The 13,985-nt window shown below is 57.7% G+C and overlaps 3 protein-coding genes across 3 annotated transcripts; 1 reads left to right on the top strand and 2 right to left on the bottom strand.

Moving 5' to 3' along the window:
* Positions 1-213: 213 nt before the first annotated feature.
* put4-3 (putative proline-specific permease put4) lies at positions 214-2,009 on the bottom strand (the record flags this gene model as incomplete). The annotated part of the gene is made up of 3 exons (XM_032025043.1): positions 214-856; positions 908-1,758; positions 1,818-2,009. 3 exons carry the CDS (start codon positions 2,007-2,009, stop codon positions 214-216), a joined length of 1,686 nt encoding a protein of 561 aa, XP_031878352.1.
* A 3,152-nt stretch (positions 2,010-5,161) lies between these two features.
* On the bottom strand, positions 5,162-7,723 carry ybiU-2 (Uncharacterized protein; the record flags this gene model as incomplete). Its single annotated transcript, XM_032025042.2, has 2 exons — positions 5,162-5,329; positions 5,366-7,723. The coding sequence occupies 2 exons, from the start codon at positions 7,721-7,723 to the stop codon at positions 5,162-5,164; spliced, it is 2,526 nt and encodes an 841-aa protein (XP_031878353.2).
* Positions 7,724-12,123: 4,400 nt separating this feature from the next.
* CGGC5_v002616 (putative MFS-type transporter) lies at positions 12,124-13,851 on the top strand (the record flags this gene model as incomplete). Its single annotated transcript, XM_032025040.1, has 3 exons — positions 12,124-12,384; positions 12,438-12,674; positions 12,727-13,851. 3 exons carry the CDS (start codon positions 12,124-12,126, stop codon positions 13,849-13,851), a joined length of 1,623 nt encoding a protein of 540 aa, XP_031878298.1.
* Positions 13,852-13,985: the final 134 nt, after the last annotated feature.

Genomic DNA, 13,985 nt, shown 5'->3' on the forward strand with positions numbered 1-13,985 from the left:
TCTTCGGCCAAGAGGAAGCCGGGCCACGGCATGTTGGGCTCTGAGACTCCAAGAATGGTTTTGAAAGACATGGCCTGACAAAGGGAGGCGAGGTTCACTTGGGTTACACCAGTCCATCACCGAAAGAGACACACACGGTGAGAGCATTGTGGATGATGAAACTTTTTGTCATTGAAACGATAATTCAGGTATCTTGTAGATCACTGTGGCTGTTTACCACATCTTCTCCCAGGTTCTGCGGGCAACAGACATCTCGGCCAGTCTTGCTCTCTCCACCTCCTCAATACCACCCTCCTCCCAGTGCCTGCACTCGGCATCGACCTCGGCCTTTCCGCTGAGCAGGTCGGCCTCCTTGGGCTGGACGAAGCGTGTGCGCTTGAGGACCTTCCAGATGACAAACGTGAAGACGCCAAAGATGAAGCCAAAGTAGGACGTGATGAAGCCGCGGACGCTGAAGGGGTAGAAGTTGTCGAAGCCGACAAAGATCAGGGCGAGGAAGCCCAGAAGCAGGGCCAGGGCGGGGAACCAGGGGGTCAGGGGCGCGATGTAGGGCAGCGTCTCGGGAGGGAAGTTCTGGGCGACGCGGGCGCGGTAGAAGCCCATGTAGGTGATGAGCATGAAGGTGTAGGTCATGATGAGGGCGGTCGTGGTCAGGTCGACGAACCAGAAGAAGACCTCGACGGCGGCGTTGGAGGAGACGAGGAAGGTGATGCACGAGATGAGCGTGACGGCGAGGACGCAGTAGATAGGCACGCCGGCCTTGGTGCACTTCTGGAGGAACTTGGGGGCCTGGCCGTCGCGGGCGAGACCGTAGAGGGTTCGGGAGCAGGAGTAGAGGTAGGCGTTACCGCAGGACCTAGGCGTTGTTAGTATATAGTAGAAGTTGGCAGAGCAGAAGAAAACTCACCATCCGGAAAGCAGGATAAAGGCGTTGATGATGTCGGGAAGAGCCTTGATGTGCAGGTTCTTGATACCAACAACCCAGGGGGAGGCACCGGCACCGGGCTCGCCGTTCTCAATGGCACCCAGCAGACCGGGGTCGCGGGAGGAGCAGATGATGCCGACGCAGAGGACACCGACGACGTAGAAGCCGACAAGACGGTAGAAGATGAGCTTGGCGACGCGAGGGATGGTGCGGCGGGGGTTCTGGATCTCGCCAGCGGCCAGGGCAATCATGTCGGGGCCGGCAATGGTGAAGGCGGCGTAGATGACGACCTTCCACCAACCCAGAAATCGACCCGTCGCGCCGTCGGTGAAGTAGGAGTGGATGTAGTTGCCGTCGCCCCAGTTGCGGAAGCCGTAGGCATCGTGCATGGGGTTGCCGCCGGACATGGTGACGAGGGTGACGAGGCACAGGCCGATCAGGAGGACGACCTTGGTCGAAGCCATGATGAACTCAGACTCGCCGTAGTACTTGACTGCAATCAAGTTGACGGCGACGCACGAGACCATGGCGACGGCGATCCAGGCGGCGGCGTTGATGTCGGAGTTCCAGTATTGAATGACGGTTGCGACGGCGCTGTATTCTGTACACACGAGCATGAGGCCGGCGAAGAAGTAGGTCCATCCCATGGCGAATCCGAGAGCAGGGTCAACAAAGCGAGAGGCGAGTTCGAAGATGGATCCGCGGATGGGCAGGTAGGCGCACATCTCGGCGACGGACAGGTTGAGGGGCCAGATGAAGAGGAGACCCCAGAAGGTGTATCCGAGGACGAGGGAGAGAGGGCCGGCCTTGGAGAGGACACCGCCAATACCGACCTGGAAAGGGGGTTAGCTTGAGTTGAAAGTGAGGCCATCATCGCGGGAAGCAAACATACCCAGAGACCAGTACCGATGGAACCTCCAATGGCCATGAGCTGCACATGACGAGGGCTTAGACCACGAACGGTCTCGCCGTACTGCTGTGCAACGGCGGCATTGTTGCCCGACTCGACCTGGCCGAGCTTGTTGCTATTGGTGCTGTCGGCGCGGGAGAGGCCGACAGTCTTTTCTTCCATGCCAGCAGCCATAATGGCGGGTTGATGCTGGCAGTGTGGTGTTTTGACTCAAAGGTCTAGGGTCCGAATTATTCTCAGAGAAGGACTGTGGTGAGAATAGTCTTTCTTCGGACTCTTTGTGCTGCAGGGTCGGCAACTAATGCTCACGACGCCGATCAGACCGTTTGGGATAGGGAAGACGAGGACACCGCGGGAACCACAGGCCGAAGGGTGAGAGCGAGACAGGCCGTCTATTTCTATCAGAGATGCCGGAAGCAGTTCGCAGGCTCGTGGCCCCTGGCTTGCCTGGTTCCCCCGACGCTACCTCCTCTGCGTCGTCCGCGCGGATCCATTCCCTCCCCGGCTAGCCACCCAACCTTCATCTGACGTCTCCCGGTTCGGCGGTTCCTGGGATGCGCGTGTACTGCACAGCAGGTGTGCGCGCGCAGTGCGGGAGGTGAGAGAGAAAGCGACTACTACAACGCAGTATGTAACTTACTCGGGTCATGATAGACAAGACCAACCGTCGATGGGGCCCCATCTGCGTACGGCAATAGGGTCCCCACGCAGATAAGCAGAAACGGCCGGGGAACGCTTGTGAATGGGTGGCAGCTGGCTGGGGCGATCAATGGGTGCGGTGGGCGCGGGGGTGAACCCTTGTCGGAGCAACGTCAGGGCGGCCGATACCGACGATAACGGAGCAAAGACCTTTCCAAAAGATGTTCATAATGCTGTGGTTCCAAGGGTGGTTTTGGTTGATCTGTGAGTAAGAGTTGTGAGTTGCATCTTTTGCCCCCCCCGGTTGCTCCCTCTCGTCTCCCATGTTTCGCCGCAGTCCCACCGTTGATGAGATACCAGCGGCATCAATTGCATGAGAATCACATCAAACATTGGGGTAAGACGATGAAGAATGGTCAATCGGTTGCCGACGATAGCCACTGATCCGAGAGACTAGGGAAGTGTGTACATGTAAACAGTAAAAATCTCCGATGTAATATCAGGTACTGCTGTATCTTGTTTCGATGGGAACAGTCCCACGCAGACAAGCATTTTCCGCGTCTCTCGGCTTCCTGGATCGCCCAATCGTCGCTGGGGAAAGGACCTCGGCCATCATGTCAAGCCTTTGGCCCGTTCACCAGTCTGTCAGGCTTGGCAATGGGTCGAGACCATCCGACGTCGGATTCGTTCAATGGTCGTTCACTTGAACATGGAGAAACAAGCCACTATCCGACGGACGTCGCTGGCCCTTGGAGCCTTGGAGTAAGACTCCAGAGACAAAATGAGAGGCAAAACTTGGGGCGCAATCCCTTGGTTGCTTGGCTGCCACACTGCCGAAAGATAATAATTGACCGCGTGCTGGGCCGGCGGCCACCCCGATAATGGTGTGTAGCGTTGCATGTTCTTGCTTGGCAAGATGGCACATCAGGCTTCTTAGCTGTTGCTGTTGCTGACAGCAGCAAGCGGCAACGAACGAGCATGTCTGTCTCCCGGAACCTGAACATGCATACCGGCAGTGAGGTAGGTATTGAAGGACCTGAATGCCCTTCAGTTCAGGTCTTCCAACAGGGGGCGGGATGATTTGGCAGAGCGTTCCAGGGCATCCTGCACAGGAACATAGAAAGCGGGTAGAACCCCGACCGGCCAAACCCAGCACGGCATGGCGCCCTCCCCATCGCGGTTTGGCGGGAATGTCGGGACTGACTCGCTGGCTGCAGGCTGCATAGGGCGCATTTGCTGCCGTTCAGGTTCTTCGCCCTGCTGCAGAGCAGAGCTGGGAAGAAGAAGAGACTTTCAAGAGACAAGGACTAACCGTACAGAGTAGAGTACTTCCGCACAACATCATGTTGGACTTGCCAAGTCTCGGTGTCTCTGCCAATGAAAGACGCAGCCAGAAGGCTTCCAGAACGATAGCAAAATCAGACGACAGTGGAGTGAGTTTCAGGCACCGGAATCCCAAGGACCCTTGACCATATTGCCAACTTGATGCCCAGTCCTGGCAATCCAGCCAGTGCCCCCAACTGCCACCCACATCCGGGGAATTGGCTATCACGGAGCGCCGCGTGCACTCGGCGGCGACACTCGACCTGGACGAGGTTCCTCTTTTTTGGCGTGAGCTTTCATTACGTACTTTCCGTCGCGTTATGGGTCACGCCAGAACGCTAAGAGGCCAAGATAGGACCCAGACCGAGAGGGGTTTTTCTCCTCGCTGGCGCGCGACAGAAACGAACGATGGGCACCGACCGGTCAGAGCTCGGATCAAGGGAAGATAATGACAGACCGGAACGCCGATTGGCAACAAATGGAAACCGGGAGCAGACCGCGGGGGAGCGCGCCGCGTGGGTACCTGCGTGTGCGGCGATGGCTCCGCGCGCGGCCTCCGTGTTTTGTTGTATTCGTGGTGTTGTAGAGTTGATGTTCACATGCAAACACACATTGTTGCGGAACGAGATGCTGTGTGAGAGAACCGAAAACTATATACTGGTGTCTCCTATCTCACCTCCAACCTCATAAAGGGCGTGGGTGACGACCAACGAGTCACACGGGATGAATTGACAGCCCGAGATGTGCTCTGCCGGTTGAGAAATGGCGGCAAAGCAGGGGCCGGCGGCGGTCCGTCTCGAGAACTGGTGAACCGGGAATGCGTCCCGGTCCCTGTCTGACACTGAGCCGGCAACGTCCCGGCCGGGACTCAAAACCAAGCCTCCCCATGCTTGCAGCTTGTGATCCTCCTCTAGTAGGCAGCAGTCATCTTGATCATTGATGACACTTTGCGATAATGCGTCCGAAAGTCTCAACCAACCGACGAAATTGAAAACAAAATGGAAATTGGTAACAGCAAAAAAGAGAATGCATCGCGGCCTCAAAGCGGGCCCTGCCAAGCTCCATCAATGCAATATGTGTGTGTCTGATAGTCTAGGTACGACACGTACCAATCGTCGACTGTTTCCACTACATCTAATCGCGATCTATCCTCGACAGATCCCGTCTCGTAACGTCGAGTCTCCGTCATCATCATCATCTGGGCATACATGTCTGCTTGCTTGCTTGCTTTCCAGCGTCACGTTGAAGGGGGCGGTCTCACAAAATTCCTACTCTTCCTCACTCTCTCCATCGTCTCTCCTTCTCTCTCTCAATCCGACCGACGAATGGCCAGACTGCAGGGTATCATGGTAAGAAAACGCAATCTAGACATCCGCCGCGGTGACCGTGACTGTTATGGTATCCTTCTCGTTAACCTTGGAGGCCACGGTCTCGGTCTCAAAAACGGTCTCCGGCTCATGCTCATCGTCTTCGTCCTCATCCTCGTCGTCTCTGCCCGACGAAAGACGCTTACCGCCACGCCGCCACCGCCCCTTCAACCAACGCCGTCAGCTCTTTGCCCCATTCACCTTGGTCTTGGGAGGCGCTCCCTGCGCGCGCGGCGTCCGGTCACCGCTGCTCCGCGTGCCGTTCCCGTTCGTCGGGATGTAAAAGTCGTAGCGGTTGGGGAACAGGATGATGTTGGCGAGCCTCAGAAGCTCCTGCTCCGACTCCGTCCTGGACTTGTTGCGTAGGCCCTCTTCGTCGTCAATGTCCATCGCATCACCACTCCCGTTCAGCTCCCTCTTGGGCGATGCGCCGGCGGGCTCGACGTCGTACGGCGCCAGACCCATGGCCCTGAGGCCGTCGACTCCACCGTACTCCTCGACCTCCTTGGCACCGGGACGGTCCTGGTGCGAGGCCTCGCTGCCCAGGGCGAACAGGGTATCAAAGTCCGGTCCCGGCTGCCCGGTCTGGAAGGCCTTGCGCTGGCGGGCGAGGAAGAGCGCGTTGGTCTGGGTCAACGGGCACACGGGGGTGTAAGTCAAGAGGGACAGCTCGTTAGACTCGTTTTGCAGTGAGGGCGGGACGCCGAGTCTCGTGCCACCCGTGATTATTGAGTAGGCCTGGTCGCAATGCCAGATTACATAGTCGCCCGCCTGCATGCTGGGCAGAGACACCAGGCTCCTCCGGAGATGCAGATGCGGGTGCCATCGTTCCGTGATACGCTGCGCGTGGCCGGGAACGGCGCCGTGGATGATGGTGTTGGGCTCCGGGTCGAGCGTCCAGTTCGACGCGTCGAGGTAGGCGGCCCATTGATCCGCCTTGCCGCCGTCCGGCTGCTCCGGCGGACCGCGTTTCGGCGAGAAGAAGGGCCGGAGCAGGAAGTATGCGGCCACGAGTTTGGGCGAGGGGAGGACGCGCACCATGCCCTGCTCGACCTTGGTGAGCGCCAGTACGCCCTGGAACATGCGGAAGATGCTGCATGCGCCGGCACCGTTGTACAGGTCCGTGGTGGCGCCGACGCGGCCGGCCGGGTCCCAGGGGTCGTACGACTCCCAGTCGCCGCGGAAGACGGCCTCGTAGGTGCCGCCGCGGCCGTAGCCGTCGGGCTCCCAGCGCTCGAGGCTGCCGCTGTCGATCTGGGCGATGACGGCGCTGGCGTTGAGGGAGTCGGCGGCCGAGTTGCCGTTCTGCTGGCCGACGGCGCCCAGCTTGTCGTTGTGGATGCGCAGGCGATCGGCGTAGCTCACGGGGGCGCGCGTGATGTGCAGATCGTCCGTCGACTCCCAGAAGGACATGGCGAACTTCTGCGCGCGCAGCATGTTGGGATGCGCGCGGGCGCGGACCTGCACCGGCGTCCAGAAAAGGTCGATGCAGGTCGGGTCGTGTAGCGCAGGCGGCTTGAACTCGCGGTTCTTGTCTAGATACTCATGCGTCTCCTGCACCCAGCTCTGGGCGTCGGTGGGAGAGACGATGCCCTTGATCACGGCGACGCCATACCTGCGCAGGCGGTGGGCGAAGGCCTCGACGCGCACGGGGTCGTTGATGTCGGTGAAGTTGATGGAGGGGATGAGATCGGAGCCCTTGGTCTGGATGTCGGCGATTTCGGTCCTCAGGGCGTCGAGGAGGCGGCGCCAAGAAGCCTCGACGGCGGCTTCGTGGCCGGCGATGAGGCGCTTCTTGACGCCGGCGAAGCGCGACGGGAGCGGAATGGGCTCCGCGCCGTAGAATGAGACGACGGGAGGCTCCATGCTCTTGGGGAAGACCTTGCGGCTTGCTGCTGGTGTTGCTGCTACTGCTGCTGCTCCAGTTGGAGTCACAGTCGACGAGCGCGTCGTCGCGGCCGAGGTTGCAGCAGTGGTGGCCGCAGACACGGGAGAGGGAGAGGTGGTGGTGGTGTTGGAAGAAGAGAATACGGTAGTAGGGGAGACGGAGGTGGCCCGGGACGCGGCGGCAGATGACGGCGGGGAGGTCTTAAGAATGCGGGCGGACGTTCTGCGAGAGGAGCTTTGGGATGATGTTCCTGTGCCTAAACCACCACTAGAAGAGATGGAGATAGATCCAGACCCAGACCCAGATGAATGACCCCTGCGACCCTTCTTCCCCAGACTCGGCCTGGAGGGTGGTGGCTTGTTGTTGACAGACGCAGCAGCGGAAGCTGATGTTGTGTTGCCACCAGCTGCTGGATGATTCGACAAGTTGTCCAGGTTCTCGGTCAGGGTCGCTGAGGGTGAGAAGATGCCGGCATGTCCATGTCCATAATCATGTTCATGTAAATGTACTTCTGCATCTCCAAATCCCCCTCCCCCTCCCCCAATTTCCTGCCCACCACCACCACCACCAACAACACCACCCCCTTCTCCTCCTTTTCCGCCCTCCCCAGTTGCATTTACATTTGCGGGGGGCGCCTCAGTGGGGCCAGCGGCCCAGCGGGCCTTCATCATCCGAGCTGCCGTTGTTGCCCAGAGTCTGAGATGAATGTACACAGCAGTTGTTGTATCTCCTGGTCCTGGTGATTCCTGTGGCTAGTAGAGATACTCTGCATCCATCAGTACCTCAAGTCGTGTGCCGTGCTGCAGTCAGCCAACAGAAAGAAGCAAGGTCTCGACTGATACGTAGGTAGGTATTGGCAGAGACTAAAAGTCAGCTGCCGACTGATGAGTGGAAATGGTGCAATAACGGTGTCGGACCAAGTGTTCCTCGAATCCAATTTCGGGAGTTGTTGACCAGGGCAAATCAGATCCAATCCAATCGTCTTCGACCCCGAGCCGACCGGGCGACGCGCAGTAAACCCCGTCCGTCGTAATAATCCTCTTCTTATATGTTGCGACCCGTCTCGTGATGCCACGAACACACCACAACGCCCCGGATTCTTCAACGGTTTGGTGATCCCCAAGTGGTGGAAAAGCCAGTCCAGCCAGCCTGTCAACCACAAAAGACGCGGACGGGAACCTCGGCGGCGCAGGAACAGGCCTAGTCCAGAGGCAGCCCTTCGGGGGATTTTCTTGACAGCGGTTGTAGTGCCGAATTGAGTGCAGAATGGCACCTCGTGACCGTCCCAAACAGGGCAAAGCCAGAGGCAGCGGACGTAGGATACCGAGAAGAAAAAACAACAAATGGATTGCGTCTTGTTGTAGACTTGGTGAGCGTGAAGATGAAGTAAAGCTGGTACGGAGAGACAACAAGAACAGCAGACCTTTTCCAACTAGAACAAACCATCCGGTGTGTGAGTACTCTGGGGCATCACGAAGCCTTTATCTGCATCCATCCATGATGGGGGGTGCACAAGAATGTTCCCACAATTCTTCCATCGGCATCTTATTCCATGATTCCACGATTCCCATCCCCAGTCCAGCCCAGACCCTGGCATCAATCAGCGTGGCCGCATTTAACGGACTCTGGGCCGACAGCTTGGGCCCGCCCGTTCTGTTTCTGGTTCTGGCTAAGCACCGCACTGCACCCAGAGCATCTCGCTTCACGAGGGGAGGAGGGGAGCAAGAGGGTCCGTCGACCCCGTCTGCAATGAGATAGATTGCTTCTCATTGCACCATCGCCAAATCGCCGGGTGAAATGACCCCCAAGCCGGGGGTGCCGACGCGGGCAATACGGGCGATACGGGCTACATTGGCCCACGAGAAACCTCAAACCTCCGTGTGTGCTGTCCGCCGGGCCGCGAACCCGCGCCACGGCTAATATGCGGAGTGTCGCTCTTCACGCAGACTGGCCAGAGTCCGCCAGAATGGAGAGGGCCTCTTCGGCCAGACAGGCCGTTTGTTCCAGCGCCCACGCTCGCATCCCTGCTCTGATTCCCTCTTCTCAGTGGCTGCTGTGTCCGCGCCATGGACGTATCGGTACAAGCTCCTCCTCATATGCAGGCGCGCCGTGTGGCCCCCATGCTCCCTCTCGACGCTATGTACTGTCCTCATAACTCACTGGGAAAAGCTGGACGACGAGCCGTTGGCAGGAAAAGTTTGGGTCGCGTACGGGACGAGCATGGACACCGAAACCACAGCGGCGGCGGCGGCGGCTTTGGCTTCTTCTCTCTGGAGGCATTTCTGTTTTCCCATGGCCGTGTCCCAGCTGGCTGATGTTCGGGATCTTGCCGATCTTTCCCAGCAAACGGCCCTTGGCCCCCATTTCTCGTCTCGATGCTGGTTGCCCCTACATAGTATGTCCATGTCCAATGGTCCAATGCACCGTCCCGTGTCAATCCAGGCCCTGGACTTCGGGATGCATTGCGCCGCAGTTCAAAGATGGCGATAAGACCTGTTGAATCGCGCCCCCCAGGATGGCGGGTTGCATGTGACCGTCACAGAGTTCAAGCATCACAAAAACCTTTTCGTACGCCATTACGACGTCTTGCACCGCATTGATAATTGAAGACTGCTATTGAGCTTGGGACGTTTTCGGATGCGAACATGACTGGAAAGCACACCGGCTGAGACGGACCCGAAGAGCTTACAGGACCGAAAGGGATGTCAATCAATCGCTAATATTTACTGCGGGATAATGCTGCAACGTAGCAGCCCCCGCTTGGAGAACACTTAACAGAGCTGAGCATGAGCCGTCGACCAATTGAAGAACAATAACGGATGGAGGTGACGACGCCCAGGGCTGAAGAATCGGATATGCACAGTTCTGAGATGAGGCGTCAAGGTATTTCCAGTGGCAAACATCACGAGGCGCGTAAGCCTACATACCAGAATGTGAAAGTGATGCGGCGCTGAACATAGGTTTTGAATGTTACCGCCTGACGCTGCAGCACCAAATGGCGTGTTTATTTGACACAGACACGAGAAACCCACCGGCACAACGCGTCTTCTTCCCGCCAACGTCAAAATAGCAGACAACTGCTACTGCTGCTTTTGCCTTTGCCTCCTGGTTTCATTGCCTGTGTTTCGTGCGGCTACACACGCCACCTGTTCGCCGCTTGGTAATCTTGGATGGGTGCTTGATTGGGGTCTGGTCTGGTGCCTCTGCATCAATCCAACCCATCCCGCGAAAAGCCTCCGCACCCAGGCTGGTGGCGGCCCCCAACGACGGTCATAGGCTGCTAACTCCCCGAGCTTCCGTCCGCCAATGCGGGGGCCTCTTCCGGTGCGCTTCTTACTTGCGCTCGCGGGGTGAGCCTCCGACGCTCCAGTGAACACCCGTCAGACGTAGGAATGTGGGTAAAGGCGGCCCGGGTCTAGCCAAGTCTGTGGCTTGATGAATGCTTGGCCCGTTGGCGAGGTTTTGGCTTTGGTGGCTAGCAGAGAGTACGAGGCATGCAGCTGATCTCTCGATCCAAATGAAGATATGGTTGAATCCTTGGTCAGAAGATGGACTTCTCCGCACAGCAGAATGTCCGTTCGCCCAGTCGGTTGCCCTTTTGATGCTACCTCGCCTACAGCCAGTGCCAGAAAGACAACGCAGAAGCGACGAACAACATGTCCTGAAACCCGCTGCTCCTCCAGACTCGGCCGATGGACGGACTCAAGGTTAGCGTGCCGTCTCGCGATGCAACTTCTGAGTAATGAGAAACAGATAGCGGGTGGTGTGGTGTTGAGTGCGTACTACGTGCAGAAACGGGCATGCTGTGCATGAGATGGAGGCACTCGGACACGTCCTATCGCCGACTACTTGGGATATCCTTCGCGAGATTTTATCGAGCAGAAAACACACACGCAAGAGAGATTGAGTCTTTGACCGCGAGCAGAACATCTCATGTCTATTCGCTTAGCCTTCTTCCCTCGCAGCTTCAACTCGCTTCTCTGCATCGCCAGCAGGCGGGACGGGTTCGGGCGAAACATCGAGTGCTGCAAACGCCGACTGGCACGGATGGTGCCGACAGGCAGACCCAGGCCGACTTCGTTTGCACATTCCGAGCAGGTGGAAAAGCCTTGGCGTCATGATGCCACCTGCGCGGGGCCATCACAATATCGACAGCGTTGCAATATGAAGAGACTGCAGACTAGCGCACCTCTGAAGCCTCTGAAAGGTCGTGAATAAACTTCCGCTTGAAACGCTTTTGGCGAGTCGCCCGTCGTCTAAGCAGGGGCCGCCAGGCTCAATTTGCTGCCCGTCCGGAGTTGCCAGAACTTTAGGCTTCGGGCACGAACCTGTATGTGATCAGTCAACGGGCAGGGCATACTCTTTTTATCTGGGGGAGGCAGTTCTGGTCACTGTCGGGCACATAAACTTTCGTCTCTTCGGCGGCGTTGCACCCCGTCGTCGTAGTTGTGTTTACTGCAAACAAACACGAAAGACTCTCTGCCCCCGCCGAACCCCCGCGACTGGGGCGAGCCATCTTGTCTCCCTACACCCATCCTCTCTTGTCTCTCTCTTGATACAATGAGACGCAGCTACGAGTGCCAGGGGGCACCCCACAACAGCGAATAGCCTCATCCAGGGGCCATGGCGCCAGTTTCAGATGGCGGCGGGGAGCTAGCAATCAGCCCTACTTTCTTCACCCTACCTTGAGTCTGCTGGTCTCCTTGGCGCTAGAGTTGTTAATTCCAATAGACTTTTTGACGCTTCCCAAATCGTTCAGTGATTGTCGCAGCTGCCACCGAGCCTCCCGCAGACCGCCAGCCCAGGGACGGCGTGGCCTTCCTGCCATGTCAAAAACAAACTTTTCGAGCCTTATTCAAAAGCAATGGGGTCTGCCGTTTTGGTATCTTGTTCAGACAATGATGTTGGGGTTTTACGGGTAGTTGTTCTGGCAGCACACCGGCCATCTTTAATTTGACCTTTGGGTTACTACAGTTATATCGCGTTCGCTCTCTTGAGTCTCTCTCTCTATCTCTCTTTTTGTCTCTGTCTTCCTACCGCTCGGTCGACTCACCGACCATATACTACAAACATGAGTTCGACGACTTCGTCCCGTGCCAGCCAACGGCCGGTCTCGGCCGACCTCGCCGGCAGCATCTACCTCATCACGTCCGATGGAAAGACGCTCAAGCTGCCCATGCCCAGCAACTCGCCATACGATCCGCTTAACTGGAGCCCTCGAAAGCGAATCGTCGCTCTATGTGTTATCGCGCTGTATTCGGTGGTTTCCATGATGGAAACACAGGCTGCTAGCCTAATGTATCGCTCGCTTGCTGCCGAGTTCAACGCAGGGGTTAGTCGCTGGAAGCTATCTTGACCACAGCGGTGTAGACTGACACGTCGCAGCAACCTGACAAATACCCGTTGAATATCCTCGTCTCGACGCCCAGTACCATCTTCCTTGGCCTCGGTGCCTTCTTTTGGATTCCGTTGTCAGTGGCTCTGGGAAGGCGGCCGGTGTTCCTCCTTGCTTCGGTCTGCTTGACTGTCGCTACTGTCCTAGCGGCAAACGCGTCTGGTTTCTACCAATTGCTTGCAGCGCTGAGTCTGCAGGGGTTTTCTGCCGGCTTGAGCTTGAGCGCTGTATGTTCAAGACGATGCTCCTCGTCGAAACTTGGGCTAACCTTTGGCTTAGGCAATGCTCATGGTGATTGATCTCACTTTCATTGACGAGCGACCGAACGCGTTGGGCTTCTTCTGGAGCGTGGGATGTGGTCTCGGCCTTCTCTCGCTACCAAGTGTCACTGCTCTCTCGGAATCCGGATGGAGGGCTTTCTACACAGCCTGGGTAGTTCCCTGCCTAGCCCTCCTCGTCTGCGTCTTCTTCTTCTTCCCCGAGACCTACTTCGTGCGCCCGGCCATAGCGTTTGACGGTCACGTCCTTGTACAAGGAGGCTCGGAGAAGATCCAGATGTACGATGACTGGGAAGCCATCCCGGGCGGCAAGGCTGCTGCCATTGCCGCAGTCACCGAAGTGCCCCCTCCTGAGACGATGTGGTCGACCATGGTGCGTCAGTGGGGAGTTCGCAAGGGCGGTGCTGGCTTCAGAGAGATGTGGAATTGCTACCTGCAGACACTGCTGTGCGCGGCCAACCCCCTCGTTTTCTGGGTTGCCATCCTCAACGCCCTCAACTTTGGCGCCATGATCTTCATCGGTGAGACGTACGCGATGGTGATGGCGCAACCGCCGTACAACCTTCCCGAGCGCGTCATCTCCATGGTGAATCCCGTTGCAGCAATCGGATCATTCCTTGCTTGGCCCGTGTCGACTATCCTGACATCCCGGGTTGCTCGGCGCCTTACACTCCGTAATGGCGGAATACGCGATGCAGAGCACTATCTCATCGCGTTCCTACCCGCAGTACTTGCCGGCGCAGGCAGCGTATTCGTCTACGGCCTCACGGTAAATTACAAGTGGAACTTTATCTGGATCTTTGTTTCTTATGTCTTGAACGCTTTCAGTGCCGCGGCGTACGGTATCGCCTCCACACTCTGGGTCACCGAGGCCTTCCCCCGCTGGGCCGCTCCGGCGATGATCATTGTCGGAGGAGGTGGATACATGTTGAGTTTCGCAACCTCTTATGCTGTTACCCCGTGGCTCAAGTCACAGGGCTACCTCGGCGCCAGTTTCGAGCTGGGCGCGATCTTACTTGTGGTGGGTGGCATCGCTGTGCCGCTCGCGTTCTGGGGAAAGAGCTTGCGGCAGTATATCCATGGAAGATGGGGTGTATCGGAGGCCGGCGCGCTGCGTCCACAGTAGAAGTGCGTCGACGAGCGGAAAACATCTCCTTTGTTTGGGCGGAGGTGTGTGTGTACCACTGGGTGCAAGGCTGGGATGCAGCAGCGCTGCGAGCCTCGATCCGTAGTCCTCAGAGCTCATCAATTGAGCTGAAC

Source organism: Colletotrichum fructicola (assembly GCF_000319635.2).
Source record: "Colletotrichum fructicola Nara gc5 chromosome Unknown KSG_Nara_v1_contig01, whole genome shotgun sequence".
Classification (NCBI taxonomy): domain Eukaryota; kingdom Fungi; phylum Ascomycota; class Sordariomycetes; order Glomerellales; family Glomerellaceae; genus Colletotrichum; species Colletotrichum fructicola.